This window comes from Vidua chalybeata, chromosome 21 (assembly GCF_026979565.1).
Source record: "Vidua chalybeata isolate OUT-0048 chromosome 21, bVidCha1 merged haplotype, whole genome shotgun sequence".
In the NCBI taxonomy this organism is placed as follows: domain Eukaryota; kingdom Metazoa; phylum Chordata; class Aves; order Passeriformes; family Viduidae; genus Vidua; species Vidua chalybeata.
Window position 1 is genome coordinate 10,971,332 of NC_071550.1, and position 15,860 is coordinate 10,987,191.

The 15,860-nt window shown below is 46.3% G+C and overlaps 1 protein-coding gene across 3 annotated transcripts in view; it reads left to right on the forward strand.

The window, feature by feature from the left end:
• RABL6 (RAB, member RAS oncogene family like 6) overlaps positions 1-15,860 on the forward strand; it is a 53,644-nt gene that overhangs the window by 18,942 nt on the left and 18,842 nt on the right. For all 3 annotated transcript variants that reach the window (XM_053962106.1, XM_053962107.1, XM_053962108.1), the window contains exons 5-8: positions 757-848; positions 1,713-1,853; positions 2,883-2,988; positions 7,308-7,411. In XM_053962106.1, coding sequence (XP_053818081.1) covers positions 757-848; positions 1,713-1,853; positions 2,883-2,988; positions 7,308-7,411 — 443 coding nt within the window. The remainder of the gene's footprint in view (positions 1-756; positions 849-1,712; positions 1,854-2,882; positions 2,989-7,307; positions 7,412-15,860) is intronic.

Sequence of the window (15,860 nt, forward strand, 5' to 3'; positions counted from 1 at the left end):
GAAGTGATGATGCCCTGCTCTGGCCACTCCTCGGAGCTGGGCTGTTGCACTCTCACTGGTACCCATCTGCTCAGGCTCAGATGAGGAGAATTTTCCTCAAAATATTCTCCCATGGGAAAAGCTTTTATGAGAACAGTTACCACAGCTGCTTTTTCCTTTGCAAACATGGGTGCATTTTCCACTCCTGGGAAAGGAGTGAGAATTGTTCCAGGGGCACCAAATTCCAGTAGGAGCCATGGAGACTGAGGTGGGACCATGGAGACCAAGCTGGGACCAGTACTGTGTGGACTTAGCAGCATGCAGAGTCCAAATGATGAAAAACCAATTGGGTACAAATCCTGTCAGCCCTCCATGGGAGAAACTGCCTCCTGCTTTTGGACACCAGCAGCATTAAGAGTAGAGCCAATATCTGAGTCAGGAAAAAGATGGAATGGGAGCTGTGTCCTCTGTCCTCCACTCTGTGGTTTGTATGGAGTCCTCTTGCCAACACAGGATTTGGGAGCACAGGGGAAAGGACAGGTTTTAGCATGTGCTGTCAGAGACCGTCAGGTGCTTCACATCCTGTTCCTATGGTAAATGGAAGCAGGGAACCACCAAGTATCTTATTTCAGTGACAGTGGTGTGAAATCCATGGGTACTCCTTACAGTGGTTGTCACTTTAGAAAGTTTACACAGTCAGTACTGTATCCATTGTGTTCTGTATCAGCCTGAAGTTGAATCTAGCTATTTACTGCTTCTTTGCCTTTATTTCCTCAGGCAGAATCGGAAATGGCTCTGGATGCAGAGTTCCTGGATGTCTATAAGAACTGCAATGGTGTAGTTATGATGTTTGACATCACCAAGCAGTGGTAAGAGACCCTTACTGGCACCATGTGATTCTCCCTTGTTCAGGCACAACAAATGACTTCCAGATTTCCAGATTCCCAGTTGCATTTGGAAGCTGATAACCAGCCTAATGAGTTGGAGCAAGCTTGTATCCTTTAAAATAAAAGCTTTATCTTATGTCATGGCTTTTAATACACTCCTCTCCTGGGCTTGTTCCAAACAAGCAGTGTCCCAGTGGGTTGTGTGCTGCAATTGCTGATATGCTGCTGGCTGGCTAAGGCTTGATAATTAGTGCTGTCGCAGGTGCAAAGCAAAGTGCATGTTGCAAACCCCTGCTCCCCAGAACACAAGGGAAAGGAGGATGCTAGTGAGAAATTCCCAAGAAACTGGTATTTGTAAGGATTATTTAGAGGCCCCGGGCTGCATTAATCTACAGAAGTAATGAACTGTCGGTTTTGCACATCTGAGGAGAGTGAGGGAGATAAGGAATCCAGAGTGGAAAGAGGAGGAGGTTAGAGCTCCTGCTTTATATTTAGGCTGGTGTTGTTCAGGTTTGGTGTGGGTCAGTGAGCTTGTGGACAGCTGAAGGGAGGGAATCCTTTCCTTCTGCTGACTCCGCAGTTTTGCAGGACTGAGATTGCTGTAGGAGATGTGAGGGTTCTGGTGAAAGTGGATTATTGAGCTTTTGAAGTTGGTTTTGAATAAAGAATCATGCAAACATATTGAGGGTTAATGTATTTCTCTGATGGGGTAAAGAAGCCACAGACTTGGAAGGATTTTGGGGAAAAAATTCCTGGTTTTTTTTTTTTTTCTTTGTGATTTGTGCATGAAACTGCTGACAGAAGGATGTTCCCACTCATCTGCTCTCTCTCTCCCCTCTGATGAAGGACATTTAACTATATTCTGAGGGAGCTTCCTAAAGTGCCGACCCACGTTCCAGTGTGTGTGCTTGGGAATTACCGGGACATGGGGGAGCACCGGGTCATCCTGCCCGGCGACGTGCGGGACCTCATTGACAACCTGAACAGGTGAGTGGGCAGCGGGCAGGATAGCAGGCCTCAGCTGCTCCCTGCCATCACCTGTCAGTAACCGTGTCACTGCCGTGTTTCACGTCCATATCACACGTGCCCTCTGTCCTGTGTGCCTGCCTTGGGCTCCCAGAGCTCCCCGTGTCTCACAAGCAGCATCTGCTGACGCCATGGGCCCTTTGATCTGGAGCAGACTGTTTGCCATGCTCCTGGAAACAGGGAGTGCCTGGCAGCATGTGCCTTTCAGAAGTGCTGTTCCCAACAAGTCATCTTCTTTCTGGGTAGTCCTTCTCCTGTGAGAGAGTCTTCTCCCCATAGCACAGCTATGTTCTTTGCTCCAAGTGATTGAGCTACACGAGAGCCAGCCAGTGCAGCTGTGTCCTTGCTCTGCCTCTGAGCATCCCCCACGCAGCACTTGCGGGCCACAGCCAAGTCACATGTCCCTCACCAGCCAGACAAGCATTTCCCTTAAGCAGAGATCTAAGGTGCTCTGTTACGTGGTATAAAATAGTATTTGTTGGTCAAGATTCAGTAGATGGTACCTTTTTATGTAGTTTTATGTTTTAAAGGTATTTTTTCATTTTCCTCATCTCTTATTTGTTTATGCCTGTGTCAGGCACAAAGAAATGGTGTCAGTTTTAAGACTTTATCCATGATGAAATAATTTCTTTACAAAATAATTTCTGTATATTATTTTTGTCAGTCCGATTGTGGTTTTTAAAACAAAAACCTTCACTGTGAAATGAACAACTTGTAAATCCCCAGTTTAGGAAACCAACATCCCAGTATCCTGACAGAGTATTTCTTAGCCTGGCAGGCACATGACACTGTCACACACCAACAGCCACCTTCTGCCACCCTTCAGTGTGAATTTTGGCTGTACACAAAATAATGAGTCCAAGCAGAATGATGCCCTGAGCTACATTTGAGGGTGGGGGCTGGCTTGTGGGGTGGCTCATGGCCTGTAACTCAGTCCTGTACAGGGTCTGCAAGTTGTGCTGGGTACAGTGTTCTCTCTACTTGGCACAGGCCTCCCGGCTCCTCCTATTTCCGCTATGCTGAGTCTTCCATGAAGAACAGCTTTGGCCTCAAGTACTTGCACAAGTTCTTCAACATCCCCTTCTTGCAGCTGCAGGTAAGGCAGGGATGTTAGTTATCCTGATGTGCTCAGTGTGTGGGACAGATTGGATTTGCTTCCTTTCTAAGGCAGGAATTCGGTATCTGGGGTTTCATTTGCTGTTAAAGGATCCTGAGTAGATTCTTCTTTTCATTAGAGTTGGTATAACAAAATTATGTGAGAACATTGGTGCCTGTGACTGATTTAAACATGTCTCTTGTTGCAAGAGGTCAGCTGTGCTGAGTTCCCAATGCTGACCTCTGGAGAAAGGCTCCATTTTCACTGGCATGAAAACAGCATCCAGTGGTGCAATTACCAAGTCAAAAATGCAAAATACACATATCTGTTAAACTTTGAATTTCAATTCTGTTCAGTTAAAACTCAGATGAGAAGAGATTTGGCCATTATCTGAGTAGTTAGGAACCTCTGCTGAAGATCTTTCCCCTAATGGTAAAGGGCGTTAGATATGAGATCCATGTGCTTGCATCCTGTTCACATGGTTCCAATCTCATATTTCCTTCGTATCTGAGGATTCTTGGGAGGGCAGAGGGAAGGGCTAAGGCTGTGAAGGGTGGGATTCTCATCTGTGGACCTTTAGAAGATAACCTTTTGGGGTGATCCTACGGGGGTCCTTTGGAATGAGTAGCTTATGCTTTTTGAGGGCACACATGATGTTGTGTCACTGTTTTCTATTTGATGGGAAAAACCCAGGCAGTTGATCGTTATTATCTTTCACCAATAATTGAAGTCTATGTGTGTATTTTTATATAAATAATCCCCAGTGAAATGCCGGTTTAGAAGGAGCTGAGATATATTAGTGGATGTTACCAAGTCCTCAGGCTGCAGAACAGAAAGAACCAGGGTAAGATAATTGAATGTATAAAACCTCAGTGAAACAAGTCAAACAATTTTTGAGGGGGAGGTTGTAGAAATCTGAGCTGTAAATCCAACCTGCTGCTCAGTGGAGAAGACTGAAATCTGTCAGCATGTTGCTGGTGAAATATTTGGGTTTATGACACTGCCCATTTGGAGGCTTTTGGTTGCCTCCACCCAGTTTTTGGGGCTTTACTTGATGTCAAATTTCACCTAAGATGGGCTGCCTTGGTTTCTCCAGTGCCCCTTGCACTTGTGCCACAGGTTTATGGGCAGTGTCTTGTGTTGGAGTGCACAGGGACTGGGGCTGGCCCTGTTCAACATCCAGTGCAGCGTGAGCTGAAATTTGTAGGAAAATCACATCTAGACTTAATTCCTGAAGGTTCTTCTTAACCCTTCCGAGATCCTTGCCAGTACCAGGCTCCAGAAAGGAGTTTTTCTCCTTTGAGCAGAGCAGGATTAAAGGAGAGGGATGCTGCCTGGTATAAAATGCTGATTTAGTCAGCCTCAGATGTTTCTGTGCCTCTCAGCCTGCCCTCCACAGCTTTCCAGGGCAGAGTGGTCCAGCTGTATCCAAGGTCCCAGGCTGTCCCTCAGTAGGGTTGGGGTCAGTGTGTGGTTTTCAGTGGCACATTCCTGTGCTCAGTTTGCAGTCAGGCATCTTCCATGGCAAAAGCAAGGGCTGAAATCCATACCCCCAGTACAGAGCTCATTCTCTCTGTCAGACTGAGCTCTTCAATTATTTATCGGTTCCTTTACAGGGGCAGGATTGGCAAATCCAAGGATGCAGTTTAGCTGTAGGTATATCTGGAAACCCACGAATGAGATCAGGTCACCCAGGCCTCCAGATGCTGTGCTGGAAGGAGACAGGATTCTGCAGACAGTTGAGATTGCCTTTTCCCAGGAAGCCCTTGCAAGTGCCTTTCAGCTGAAGCACTGGTCTCTAGCACATGATTTATTCCCTTCTTTTGGGTCATTGCAAAAAATAAGCTGCTTCTTTAATATTTTAATAACCAGCGTGGTAAAATAGAATATATTTTTTGAAGTATTTGGAAGTTTTGTTAGTAGTGATGAATTTCTACAAAATTGATTGCAACTCTCTATTAAGTATATATTCTTGATTTATTGTAATCTGTGAAAATTGAAATAAATAAAACTGGTGTATGTCTCAGTGCCGAAGTGTAAGGCAAGGCACACCACTTGTTTAATAGACAAGTCTAATTAAAGTCATTATCAAAGAGCCTAAGGTAAGCACCGAGAGCAGTAGCCCTTCTGTCTCTGTTTGTTCAGCTAATTTGCTCAGCATGTATTTCACCTGTCTTAGGAAATTAGGGACAAAGAAGCAGCAGACTTGCCCTTTTTTTGTCTCATTTTTGTTTATACTGCATGAATAATATAAAATGATGATATCTACTGCTTCTGAGATCTTCATTTTCTTGAATTCTGAAATCTAGAATTTGAATTCTAAAGTCCTCATTAGTACTTCTGATTAAGGTAGCAACTTCAAATATGAATAGCATATTTTGCTGAATCTTTCTTGTCTGTAAACGACAATAAAGGAATTGGCATTAAGTAATAACTTTGTAATTCCATGCATACATGTTAATTAAAGTCAAGTTTCCATCTGCAGAGAGCACTTGAATATGATGAATAAAAATTACTCAGCAAAAAAAAAAGAGGGATTGCTCCAAGCTCTTAACACTAGGGCAAAGGTAAACAAGAAGACTCTATATGCCTTGGAAGCAGTAAATTAGCTTAAATGTTCACAGAAGCCCTTACATTTCAAGAAGGGCTATGTCTTCCAGTAAATTAGGGTTATCAACTGTGATGAGTCACCTGGTCTTACAGTACAAAATAAAAATTACTTAAACTTTTTTGCTGATTTCAGTCATAGCAGAATTTGATATAAATCAGTTGCTCCATGGAGGGCTCAGGCTGTTCTGTGATCGTTCCCCGGAACACAGCACTTGGTGTGATTTGTGTGAGCCAGATGAGTTAATCGCTCTTCAAACCTGTGCAGTGGCTTGATAGCTTCAAAGTTGTCACATCTATGAAACCATAATGCCAGCAGCATGTGCATGTTGGGACTGAACACCATCACTTCATGCAAATGTATGTCTTCTCAGGTGGAGATTATTCTGGGAATTATGTAACAGATTTCCTTTTGGGCTTTTAATCTGATGGGATCTTTCTGCAGTTGAGTTCAAGTGTTGTCAGACAGGGAATTAAGAATTCACCATGGTTATTGATGCTAGCCTTCAAAAATATTTGTCAGAGCAAAGCTGAAATGTACTTGGAGGATAAGTCAGTTATCAAAGCAAAAACCTTGGCAGTTTGGAGGAAGCCTGGGGTTTCTCTTGCATGTCCTCCTGCCTAGGCAGGGATACAGCCTGTGGCACCATAGACCTGCTGTAATGGGAACTGTGCAGGGCTGGCAGTCACCAGCCCAGCTCAGCACAAGCTGGCCCTGCTCCTGTGCCACCCAGTGCATAGGCAGTGGGAGAGGGACGATTGATGCCCTCAGGCACCAAACATGTGGCTTTTGACTCCAAAATTCAGGAGGTGAGCTGATGGGCAGGGCCAGTGCCCAGCTGCATGCCAGCCAGCTGTGCCTGAGCAGAGGGGATGGGGCTATGGGGCAGGATTTGCACTACTGACAACTCTAGTCTTGTCCAGGGGATCCGGAATGATGTTTCTGCAGGAGTGGATGCTGTGTCAGCCCTGCAGGGCTGCAGCCATTGAGGGAGCTGGCTGTGCCTGTGGATATTGATCTCTCCTTGCTGCCATCTGGATGTCGAGAAGAGAGAGCCCTTCCCCTCAGCTGAGGTTTTAGTTTGAGTTCTGTGGGAAATGTTGGAAAGGAATGACTGAGTGAGGCAGTCCTGGATTACATTAGTGCAGTCAACTCACTTTATTGCCTATTGGAAATGGGCTAGGGTGTCTGTCCCCCATCTGTGGAACAGCAGCTGGAAGCAGAGGGGCAAGGACTTCTGAAATGTCATTGAGTTGATAAGTTGTGCTTCCTTATCTTCCCCCAACAGCAAAAAAAAAAAAATATTGGGAGGCTTTGCATTCAGCTGGGTCCTGCTCCCAGAGGGGCTGGTCTAGCACAGGGAAAATCAAAAGGCCTGAGTGAATGAGTTGCACAACTGATCTCTGCAGGGGCTGAATCCGTTCTCCAAATGTAGCTGGTGCTGTGGTGTCTGAAATAACACATTATTGATTTATGGCTGAGAACAGCTCACAGAACAAGGTGCTCCTTACACACAGACTTTATGGATTATCTACTTTTTATTCACTTTCCCTTTGTGCTCTGTATTTAAATGGACACCATGATAAGGGCCAGGACGTCGTGATCCTGTTGCACATGGTGCTATGGTAAAGTGGTGACACAGGATCTCAGTGCACAGAGATCTGTTACAATGCCCCTTCTGCTCAGACCCAGCTTGTTTTCCTTTCCTCAGAGGGAGACGTTGCTACGGCAGCTGGAGACAAATCAGCTGGATATTGATGCAACTCTGGAGGAGCTGTCAGTGCAGCAAGAGACTGAAGACCAGAACTACGAACTGTATGTCACTGAGCTGTCTTTTCTAACTGCTTTGGGTGTCACATGAATGTTGGGCAGCCCTAGCTGTGGCATGTGGCCAGGTTGAAGGGTCTAGCGAGTAACATTTAGGGATCGTTTGGCTAAAATGTTGCTTTTGAATGGCATCACCTGAAGAAAAGCATGCACCTGGGGATCAGTGTGAAAGAGTCTGGTTCCTACAGGCATGTGACTGGGGAGGGCAGGGCAGGTGGGGCTGAGCAGCACACCTGGAGCCAACACATGCTGAAGTAGATAAAGTGCTGGAAGGGGATATTTTCCATCTCTCAGCTGTTCAGCACACAAGTTGGTTCCTCTCCTGGCTGTTGCACTCCTGTGTATTTTGTGTCTTATGACAGTAGAAAGTAGTAGCAACAACACTGCTGTCTTTTGTTCCCTTTGAGCACTTCTGGACTCCTTGGTGTATTTCTGGACTGAAATAGTGACTGGTTCCTCTGCCCTGTGTCTGTTCTGCACCCTGGCTGTGTGCTTGGCTGCTTGTAATGGTGCTTGCCAGCTTTAGCCCCACAAAGCCAATATACCTGTAGCACAGTGAACAGGAATGCATGTTCTGTGAATTCCCATCACAAGGCCTTTATTGCAGTGGTGTGCAAGCCAGAAAAGTCAGCTTCAGAATGTATTGAAAAAAGATTATTTACAGGCAGCTTTTGTTTGGAAATTGGAATCAATGATTGTGAAATATTCATGCACAGGCTTTTAGACAAGCATTTTTCAGACCAAGTTTCAAGTTCTATAACCTCGTTCAGCATGTTTTCCTTGGAGGGCATTGAAATACCCCAATTCACACAAGGCAATGCTGTTTCCAGAGCGTTCACCTCATTCTCCTCCTGAGAGACTAGTTAGTCACCTCATGCCTTCAGCACTTCTCTTGATGTCCCTACTCAAAGGACTGGGCTGCATGGGCTGTGCTGTCAGATGGTTTTCCATACTTTTGTTTATACTGCTTTGGTAATGGGAGGATACTTAATAGAATTAGGAGTTGGCAGAGCTGTTTCAAACTCACAGCACAAGACCTTGCTGTTTCGTCACCTCTTCCCCTTCCAGCAGCTTTAGCGTGTGCTGGGTCTCCATATGTGTCACTAGCTCACAAAGCCAGCAGAAAAACAGGTTGGATGGGGCTTGGAGCAGCCTGGTCCAGTGAAAGGTGTCCCTGCCTGTGGCAGGGGCATGGAATGAGATGAGCTTTAAGGTCTCATCCAACCCAAACTCATCTGAGACTCTGTGACTCTGAAATCTGTCTTTGCTATATTGACCTCAGGGTTAGTCTGTGTTGGGCTGGCTCTGAGAAGAGATCTTAGATCTTAAAGGCAGCAGCAGCAGTGTGGTAGTGGTGGAGGGGTGGTCAGACCTCCTAGTTCCAGCAACAGGTATTAGACTGGATCATCCCACCCAGTGAGACCACACTGCCATCCTGGGAGGCTGTTGGCACTGTCAGGCTGCAGATTAGCTTAACATGGCCTCAGAAGTATAGAGCTTGACAAAGGAGGAATTGCTGAAATATTAAAAGCAAGACTTTTCTCTAGGATTCTGGTTTAGCAAATAAAGGGACATCCTTATGCAGCTGGCCAGTTCCTGCGTGTTCATATCTGTACTGAAGCCAAAGTTCTTCACTTGCAGAAAATAACACTTCTTTAGAGAAAGGGCTTTAAAATACCCTGGATGCTTTCTGGCTAGAGGCACAGATCCCAAAAGAAAAGCACCAGGGAGTGTCATGTGTCAGTACTTTGATCACACTAAGAGTGCTATTTTAGGGTTTTTAAGATTTTTCTCTGCACCCCAGGTAAAAACAGAGAGTCTGTTTGTTTAAATGGCACCTCTGTGGGACAGATGAGGTGCAGAGGGGTTACTTCAGCCCCAGAGTTGAAAGGTATGCACTTCTTACACTCAGTTTTTATCCCTGCAGGAGGTCTCCAGGCTCAAGTTTTATAGCCAAAGACCTAATTTAAAGAAATGTTCACATTCATGTGTCAGAGAACCCAGGTTTGGGTAAAGCCTCAACCTTTGTAAACAGTTTGAGCTGGGAAACAGAGTACATGTATACACAACAGTGTGTGATAGGAATCAGAGCTTGCAGCGGTGAGGCAGGTCTGCAGTGCTCATTCTTAGGGCTTGGGAAGGTCCTTGCATCCATGCTTGTCAGATGCCCACGATTTTGGGATTACCAGGTGTCTTGGTTTGAAAAGACAGGTGTCTGCTAAGGAAGACAGGAGCCTCCCTTGAAACGGAAAATGCAAACTCCCTCCCTCTGAATTATTATAATTTTGAAATCATAATAATTTCAAAAAGAGGCTCTCAGGCAAAGATATGGGAGTAGGAGTAACAGTTCTTTATTAGAAATAAAAATAAAAATGCAGTAATACAAAATAACACTGACAGAGTCAGAACAGGCCCTGGCAGCCTGTGGGTCAGGGTGTGGCAGCAGTCCCATTCCATGGTGGCTCAGCCCTCCTGCAGTGACAGCTGTGGTTCTGTTGGAACAGGGATCCTGTAGAAGGGTAGAGTTTTCCTCTGAAGGTCCAGTGGTGGTGTAGATGGGCCTGGTCTTCCTCTGGGAATGCAGTGGAGAAGAAAGCTGCTCCTCTGGGAATGCAATGGGCAAAGGCTGCTGTGATGTTCCACGGTCAGATTGGATCCAGGTAGGAATGCTTGGCTCCTCCCCTGGGCGGAGCAACTCCCCATGGGATGATGGCATTTTCTCAGCCATGCAGGGGCACTCAGTGGCCATGAACAGAAGAGATCTCCTGGAGGGAGGATTGGCTGTGGAAGAGATAAAGAAAACTGCCCCACCTGGTTTTAACAGGTGGCCCAATTAACCGATGATAACTGCCCCACCCTAACAGATGGCAATAGAATACACACCCCCAGCCATATCTTGCATTTTCCAACCTAAGACACCAGGTTTAATATGCTGCATCAGTGAATGTCCAGTTGAGCACCTGGTACATTGTCTGCTGCCACTCACCCTGTTGTGTACAGCGTATGTGTTGGTGCAGTGTGACTTGGTGACCCTTGACAGATCGCAGAACTGTGGAATCCTTAGGATTGGAAAAACCCTCTAAGATCATCAAGTCCAGCTGTTAACTGAGCACTACCAAAGCCATCACCCAACCATGTCCCCAAGGGCCACATCCATTTTTTTCAAACACTCCAGGCATGATAGCTCCACCGCTATCAGGGCAGTCTGTTCCAAAGTCTGGCTGCCCTTTTTGTGAAGAAAGTTTCCCTAATATCCAACCTGAACCTCCTCCAGTGCAACTTGAGGCCTCTTTTGTTTTTTTCCTTTTTATTGCTTGGTAGAGGAGCCTGACCCTCACCTGTCACACCTCCTGTCACAAGACCCCACCTGTCATACCTCCTGTCGTGAGGCCTTTGTGTTAGTTGCTTCACTTCAGACAGCACTGGGAGTTCTGCTGTGGGTCACCCAAATTGCAGAGCAAGGGGAGATGACCGCAGATATTTGGGGCCACAGGCCATGGTGTGTCTGCTGCAGCACTTCTTTGGAGGCCATTCCTTCCCTCCCGCCATAAAATCAGGGCACAGAGCACAGTGAGGTGACAGCACTAGGACACCTTGGTTATTCCCTTCATCCCTGTGCACGTCTGGTAGCTGCTCTGTCACAATGACCGGTGCTAAATTTGGCTCTGTGAGAACTGAAAAAGAACAAGAACTCTTCCTCCTCCTGCTGCAGCGAGAGGGACCTGAGGACAAAATGTCACTGATCCAAAATGTGGATCCCAGAGACAACACAAGGTGGCACACGACGCTGCCTCTTCCGCCTTACGTAAGCCAGCCTGGGCAGCCACTGCCTGGATGTGCCTGTGGGAGACACAATCTGCTTCCAGTTCTTTCCCTGTGTCTAGGCTCCTCACTGCCTGACATACCTCTGGCTATGGTACTGTTCATGTGCTTTCAGAGTTTACATTTTCAATGCTGCTAAAAGAACGTTTCAGCCCTTTTTGAGTTATTGAATTCTTATTAAACAAACTGTAATGACTTTTATGATGTTCTGAATTTGTACCTAATTTGCTTAATTTCTCCATTTTTAATTATACCCAGCTTATCTTCTGTTTTCAAGGAAAACTTGTGTATGTTCAGTGTGCCCGTTCCCCCACAGAAGGGTGCCAGGGCTGGGCAGCCCTTTTGGGGAAGAAATTTTCCCCAATACTCAACCTAAACTTCCTGTTGCACAACTTGAGGCTGTCTCCTCTCACCATGTGGGTGCCAGACCAGTGACTGCAGACAGGCATTTGGGCTCTCTTGCTGAGGACTCTGCTTTGGGGAGACACATTCCCCAAAGAGACAGCTTTAGTCATTGCAGAATCATTGGCTGGGGAGTTGGGGTTTTATTTGCTGGGTTGTTTTTTTCCACGTCGAGCATAGCTCATAATTTCAGGAAGACCATGGTGCTGAGTAACACCTGCACAAGTGGCAGGAGGAGCTACACCAGCTACAGGCTGAATTACCAGATGGGAAAGTAAACCCACTCCTGCTTTCTCTTCCCCTTGCCTTACTTTTATCTTCTCCCCTTGCTGTGAATCCTTGTGGTCATCAGACAGGTCAGGAGCCAGCTTGAACTGGAATGGGACTCTATCTAGGTCATGTTTTTTGGGGGTGCTACATTGAGAATTAAGTGACTCTAAGCCTGTCATCAGTCAGTCTTGCTTGGTAAGTGGGGACATGGAGCATGTCCTGTATTTTATGGAGCAGGGAGTTATCCTGCTGCATCCATTTTGTCAGGTGGAAAACAGGACGACAGCAGGAATTAAACCTGCTTGGCCGTTGATTCTACATTCAGGGACCTGGGCTAGGGGGATTGAGGCAGTACCTTTAATGAGCCCAAAACAAACATGTGGAAATCTAACCCTTGCTAACCCCAGTTAAAATTATGTAATCCAGCTGATTAATCTTCGTTTTCACAATTAATAAAATAACCCAGAGCCTTTCTTGCCGCATGAAATACACTTGAACAATTTATCACAGCATGTAAGAACCAGGAGCCAAAAAGCTTTAGTCTGCTCCCGTCTTCAATATTAAATGAACACGAGCCCTGACAATTTTAAGAATTGTGAGGCTAACAAATCCTTTTGTGTTTTTTGTGTTTGCCCTGGGAGCAGAGCAGCAGTAACCTCAGGCCCTGATGGATTCTTGTTCCCACAGAGTGTGCTCATCTTCAAAATTGCATAAAAGTCTCCTCTTGTGAGCAGGTCCAACCACCAGTGAATTATTCAGGAGTTTGAGGATATTTTGGACTTGTTACTTAGTCTATAATGGAAGGATTGAAAGGTAAATAAGGAGCCCCTGTGAGTGAGGACAAATGACCCACCTGGATGTGCATGGTATATTTGCAGTCTCTGTATCCCAACGGAATAAAGGTGCTCCAGTGTGAGTTCACCTTGTAGGACCTGGTCTGCTACGTCCAGAGCGGGCACAAAGCTCCTTATTCCACAGTAAGGTTTTGAGTGAGTCCTTTTCCAAAGGACTGATGGATAGAACGAGGAACGGGCAGATTGTGTAGAATATGAGAAAAAACAGACACATGGCAGGTTTGGCCTGGTGTGTTCCCAAAACAGCCACACTTGTGCCTCTGAGGAGTGTGTGTAAAGCCAGAGAAAGCATTCATGCATTATGTAGTATTTTCAAAGTGTGGAGGATGCTTAGACACCTCCATCCTGGAAATTACTGCGAGCTTGCTGGCAGCATTTAATGTGTGCTGGTTTTCCACCCACCTCCCTCACAGAAGATCTGGCTATAAAAACTCAGCAGAGCTGGTTTATGCAACCTGTGTAGATAGAACCAGTGTCAGACCACCCTGATTTCCCCAGTGACACAGCACAAGGCTTGGCCCATGTGTCTAGTTGGAGCTGGTCAAGGTGACATGAAGCACACGTGTCACAGCTGTCTTCAGTGCTGTGCTGGAGCAAGAGTCTGTGTTGTGCTGTCCCCAAATAACCATTTGTATGTTCCTACTAAAGAACTTGCTGTCTCCTGTTTTTATGCCCTTCACACACCAGAGGTGACAAAGGTACAGGAGCACAGGTACAGACAAAGCTTGCATGTGTTTTATGCCCCAGTCTGGTTGCACTGTAGGGAAGGATGACACTCTTTATACTTCAGTTAAGTAGCAGGGTTTTTTTCCTCCAGCTCTTAAATTCATGTGTTTCTGGAGGAGAAACAGGTGGTAGTCGCAGCCTTCCCTCCCTCTGGAGCTGGCTACTTTCCCAGAACAAAGCAGGTTGTTTCCCAAATGGGCACCTTTGGTAGAACCACGTACAGTAAATCTTCAAATACTCTGGTATTGTTAAGATTTTCCTGTGCTTTGTTGAGTCCAGCTTTAGCTATTCTTTGAGCTTCATATTCTGCATACTGATGTGACTCTACATTCTTTGTGTCTCCTTGTTCCCAAATCTTCAGTGTACAATCATCTTATCCTACCTGAGTTGGATAAGTTGCCTCGATGGTGTGATTCAGAACTTGAGGCTCAGAGGCTGTTCATTCTGGTTTCACATCATGTTGATGATTTAGGTGTTCCCACAGACAGTCAGGAGAGCAAGTACTACTGGCAGCAGTGCCTTGGCTGCTGGATGCAGCAGTGCCCAGGCTTGCAGGCTTCCATCCAGGATTGCTGTTGCTATAAACAGGAACAGGGGTGCGTGTAGATCATCTGGGATTAATCTCTCCTCACAGTTGGGAGGCAGGAGTCTTTAACACTGAGTGGGTCTTGGGAGGAGGAGGAGTGAGTACCACAAAGCAGAGCTGTTCAGCTCTCCTGTCTTCAGCTCACCAGAAGGTCTGGATCAAAGCTGGGAGAGGAGGAATGGCAGAATTCAGCACTCAGCACATGTGATGTGGAGCCGAGGAGTTGCACATTGTATGCAGGCAAAGCTCACAAACAGCTTTGCAGGCCATGGCAATTCAGATGGTTCGGGGATAAAGAGCCTTAGCTTTGTTGGATGAGGGCTGAAATGCAGGGCCTCGTGATTTCTTTCCCACCCCACAGATGCCGTACGTGCCCTGCTTGGAGGATGTGGAGCCATAGCCCCCCTCCTCAGGAAGGGAGCGCAGTGATGGAGAGGTATTGAGCACAGCTGTCATGTTCTTGCAGCATGTGTGATGTATTGTGCACCTTCCAAACCAACCTGATGCAGTCTCCACAGAGCTCAGTGCAGGAGTTAAACTCCTTTATGTTTTTTCTCTGGTGCATGACAAATCCACACATCATTTTCAGTGGAATGTGTTGTCGCGCAGCTCGCCCCAGGAGAGGGAGGATGGGGACTGGATGCTGCATCACATACTCTGAGCTCAGCTCTGCCAGGAGCTTATGTTGGTGTAGCCAGTGTTCTCGTTGGAATAGGCACATAGTCTTGACCCTGGTCCTGGTGGAAGCATCAGTGAGAACACCACAGCATGGCACTGAGGTGGGTGCCCTGACAGTCTGCAGCTTCCTTATAAGGGACAGCAGAGGTACAGCACCAATCTCTGCTCTCTGTGATCAGGGAGAGGACCCAGGGAATGGCTGGAGCTGCATCAGGGCAGGTATAGGTTTGGATATCAATGGACAGCATATGACAGCCGGGCTCTGGCATGGTTGGGATTGCAATCCTTAGTCCAGACTTCCAGAATGAGTGAGGCGAGTCTTTCCCAGCCATTCTCACGTGGAGAACTGGGAGCAAGAACACTTTTCCTCACCCTTGAGTAGATGACTATTTTGTTTGTACTGTTGAATTTCTTCCTGTTTCTGTTACTTGAGATAATCTATTTCTATTTATATCTTGTCCCTGTCAGTTTATGTTGCCTAATTAATTCTGCTTTTTAGTGCTGCCCTTGATCTCCACTTTAGCCAGTTACTTAGTTAGGAAGGACTGCTGGTTTTCCAATTCAAAAACTTCCTGGGGCTATTGTTCCCTAGGGCTCCAGACACTGCTGGTCACAAAGTATATTATTTTGTTCCTTAAAAGTATATCAGGTTACTGCCTTAAAATAGGAAATCATATCTCAAGGCTTAGAGTCTCTTAGCCCCCACTGTTTGTGTTCTGTTCAGCAGTCAGTCCAGGGAAGGTTCTGGCTGGCTCGGGTCCCTGAAGGACAAGGTCATGCTTTGTGTGGGAGAGGAGGCTCTCGCTTCACACTCTCATTGCCTGGAGCACAACCAAAGTCTGTCTTGCAGAACCAGCTGAATCCAGAGCCTCTATGCACAAATTCATTAAGCTTAATGAAATGAAATGCGAGATTGGGATGTGCTGGATATTACACAGGATGCTTCACTTTGGGTGTCCTCTCTGTATCTCTCAGCTGTGCAGCATGTGACAGATCTGTTTTTCAGACCATTTCATGGCAAAATATTATCTCTGTCCACATTTCTCTGCACACAGTGTGTGAAACAGGCTGGTGGCCCTGCGGGCTGCAGAGGGAGGCT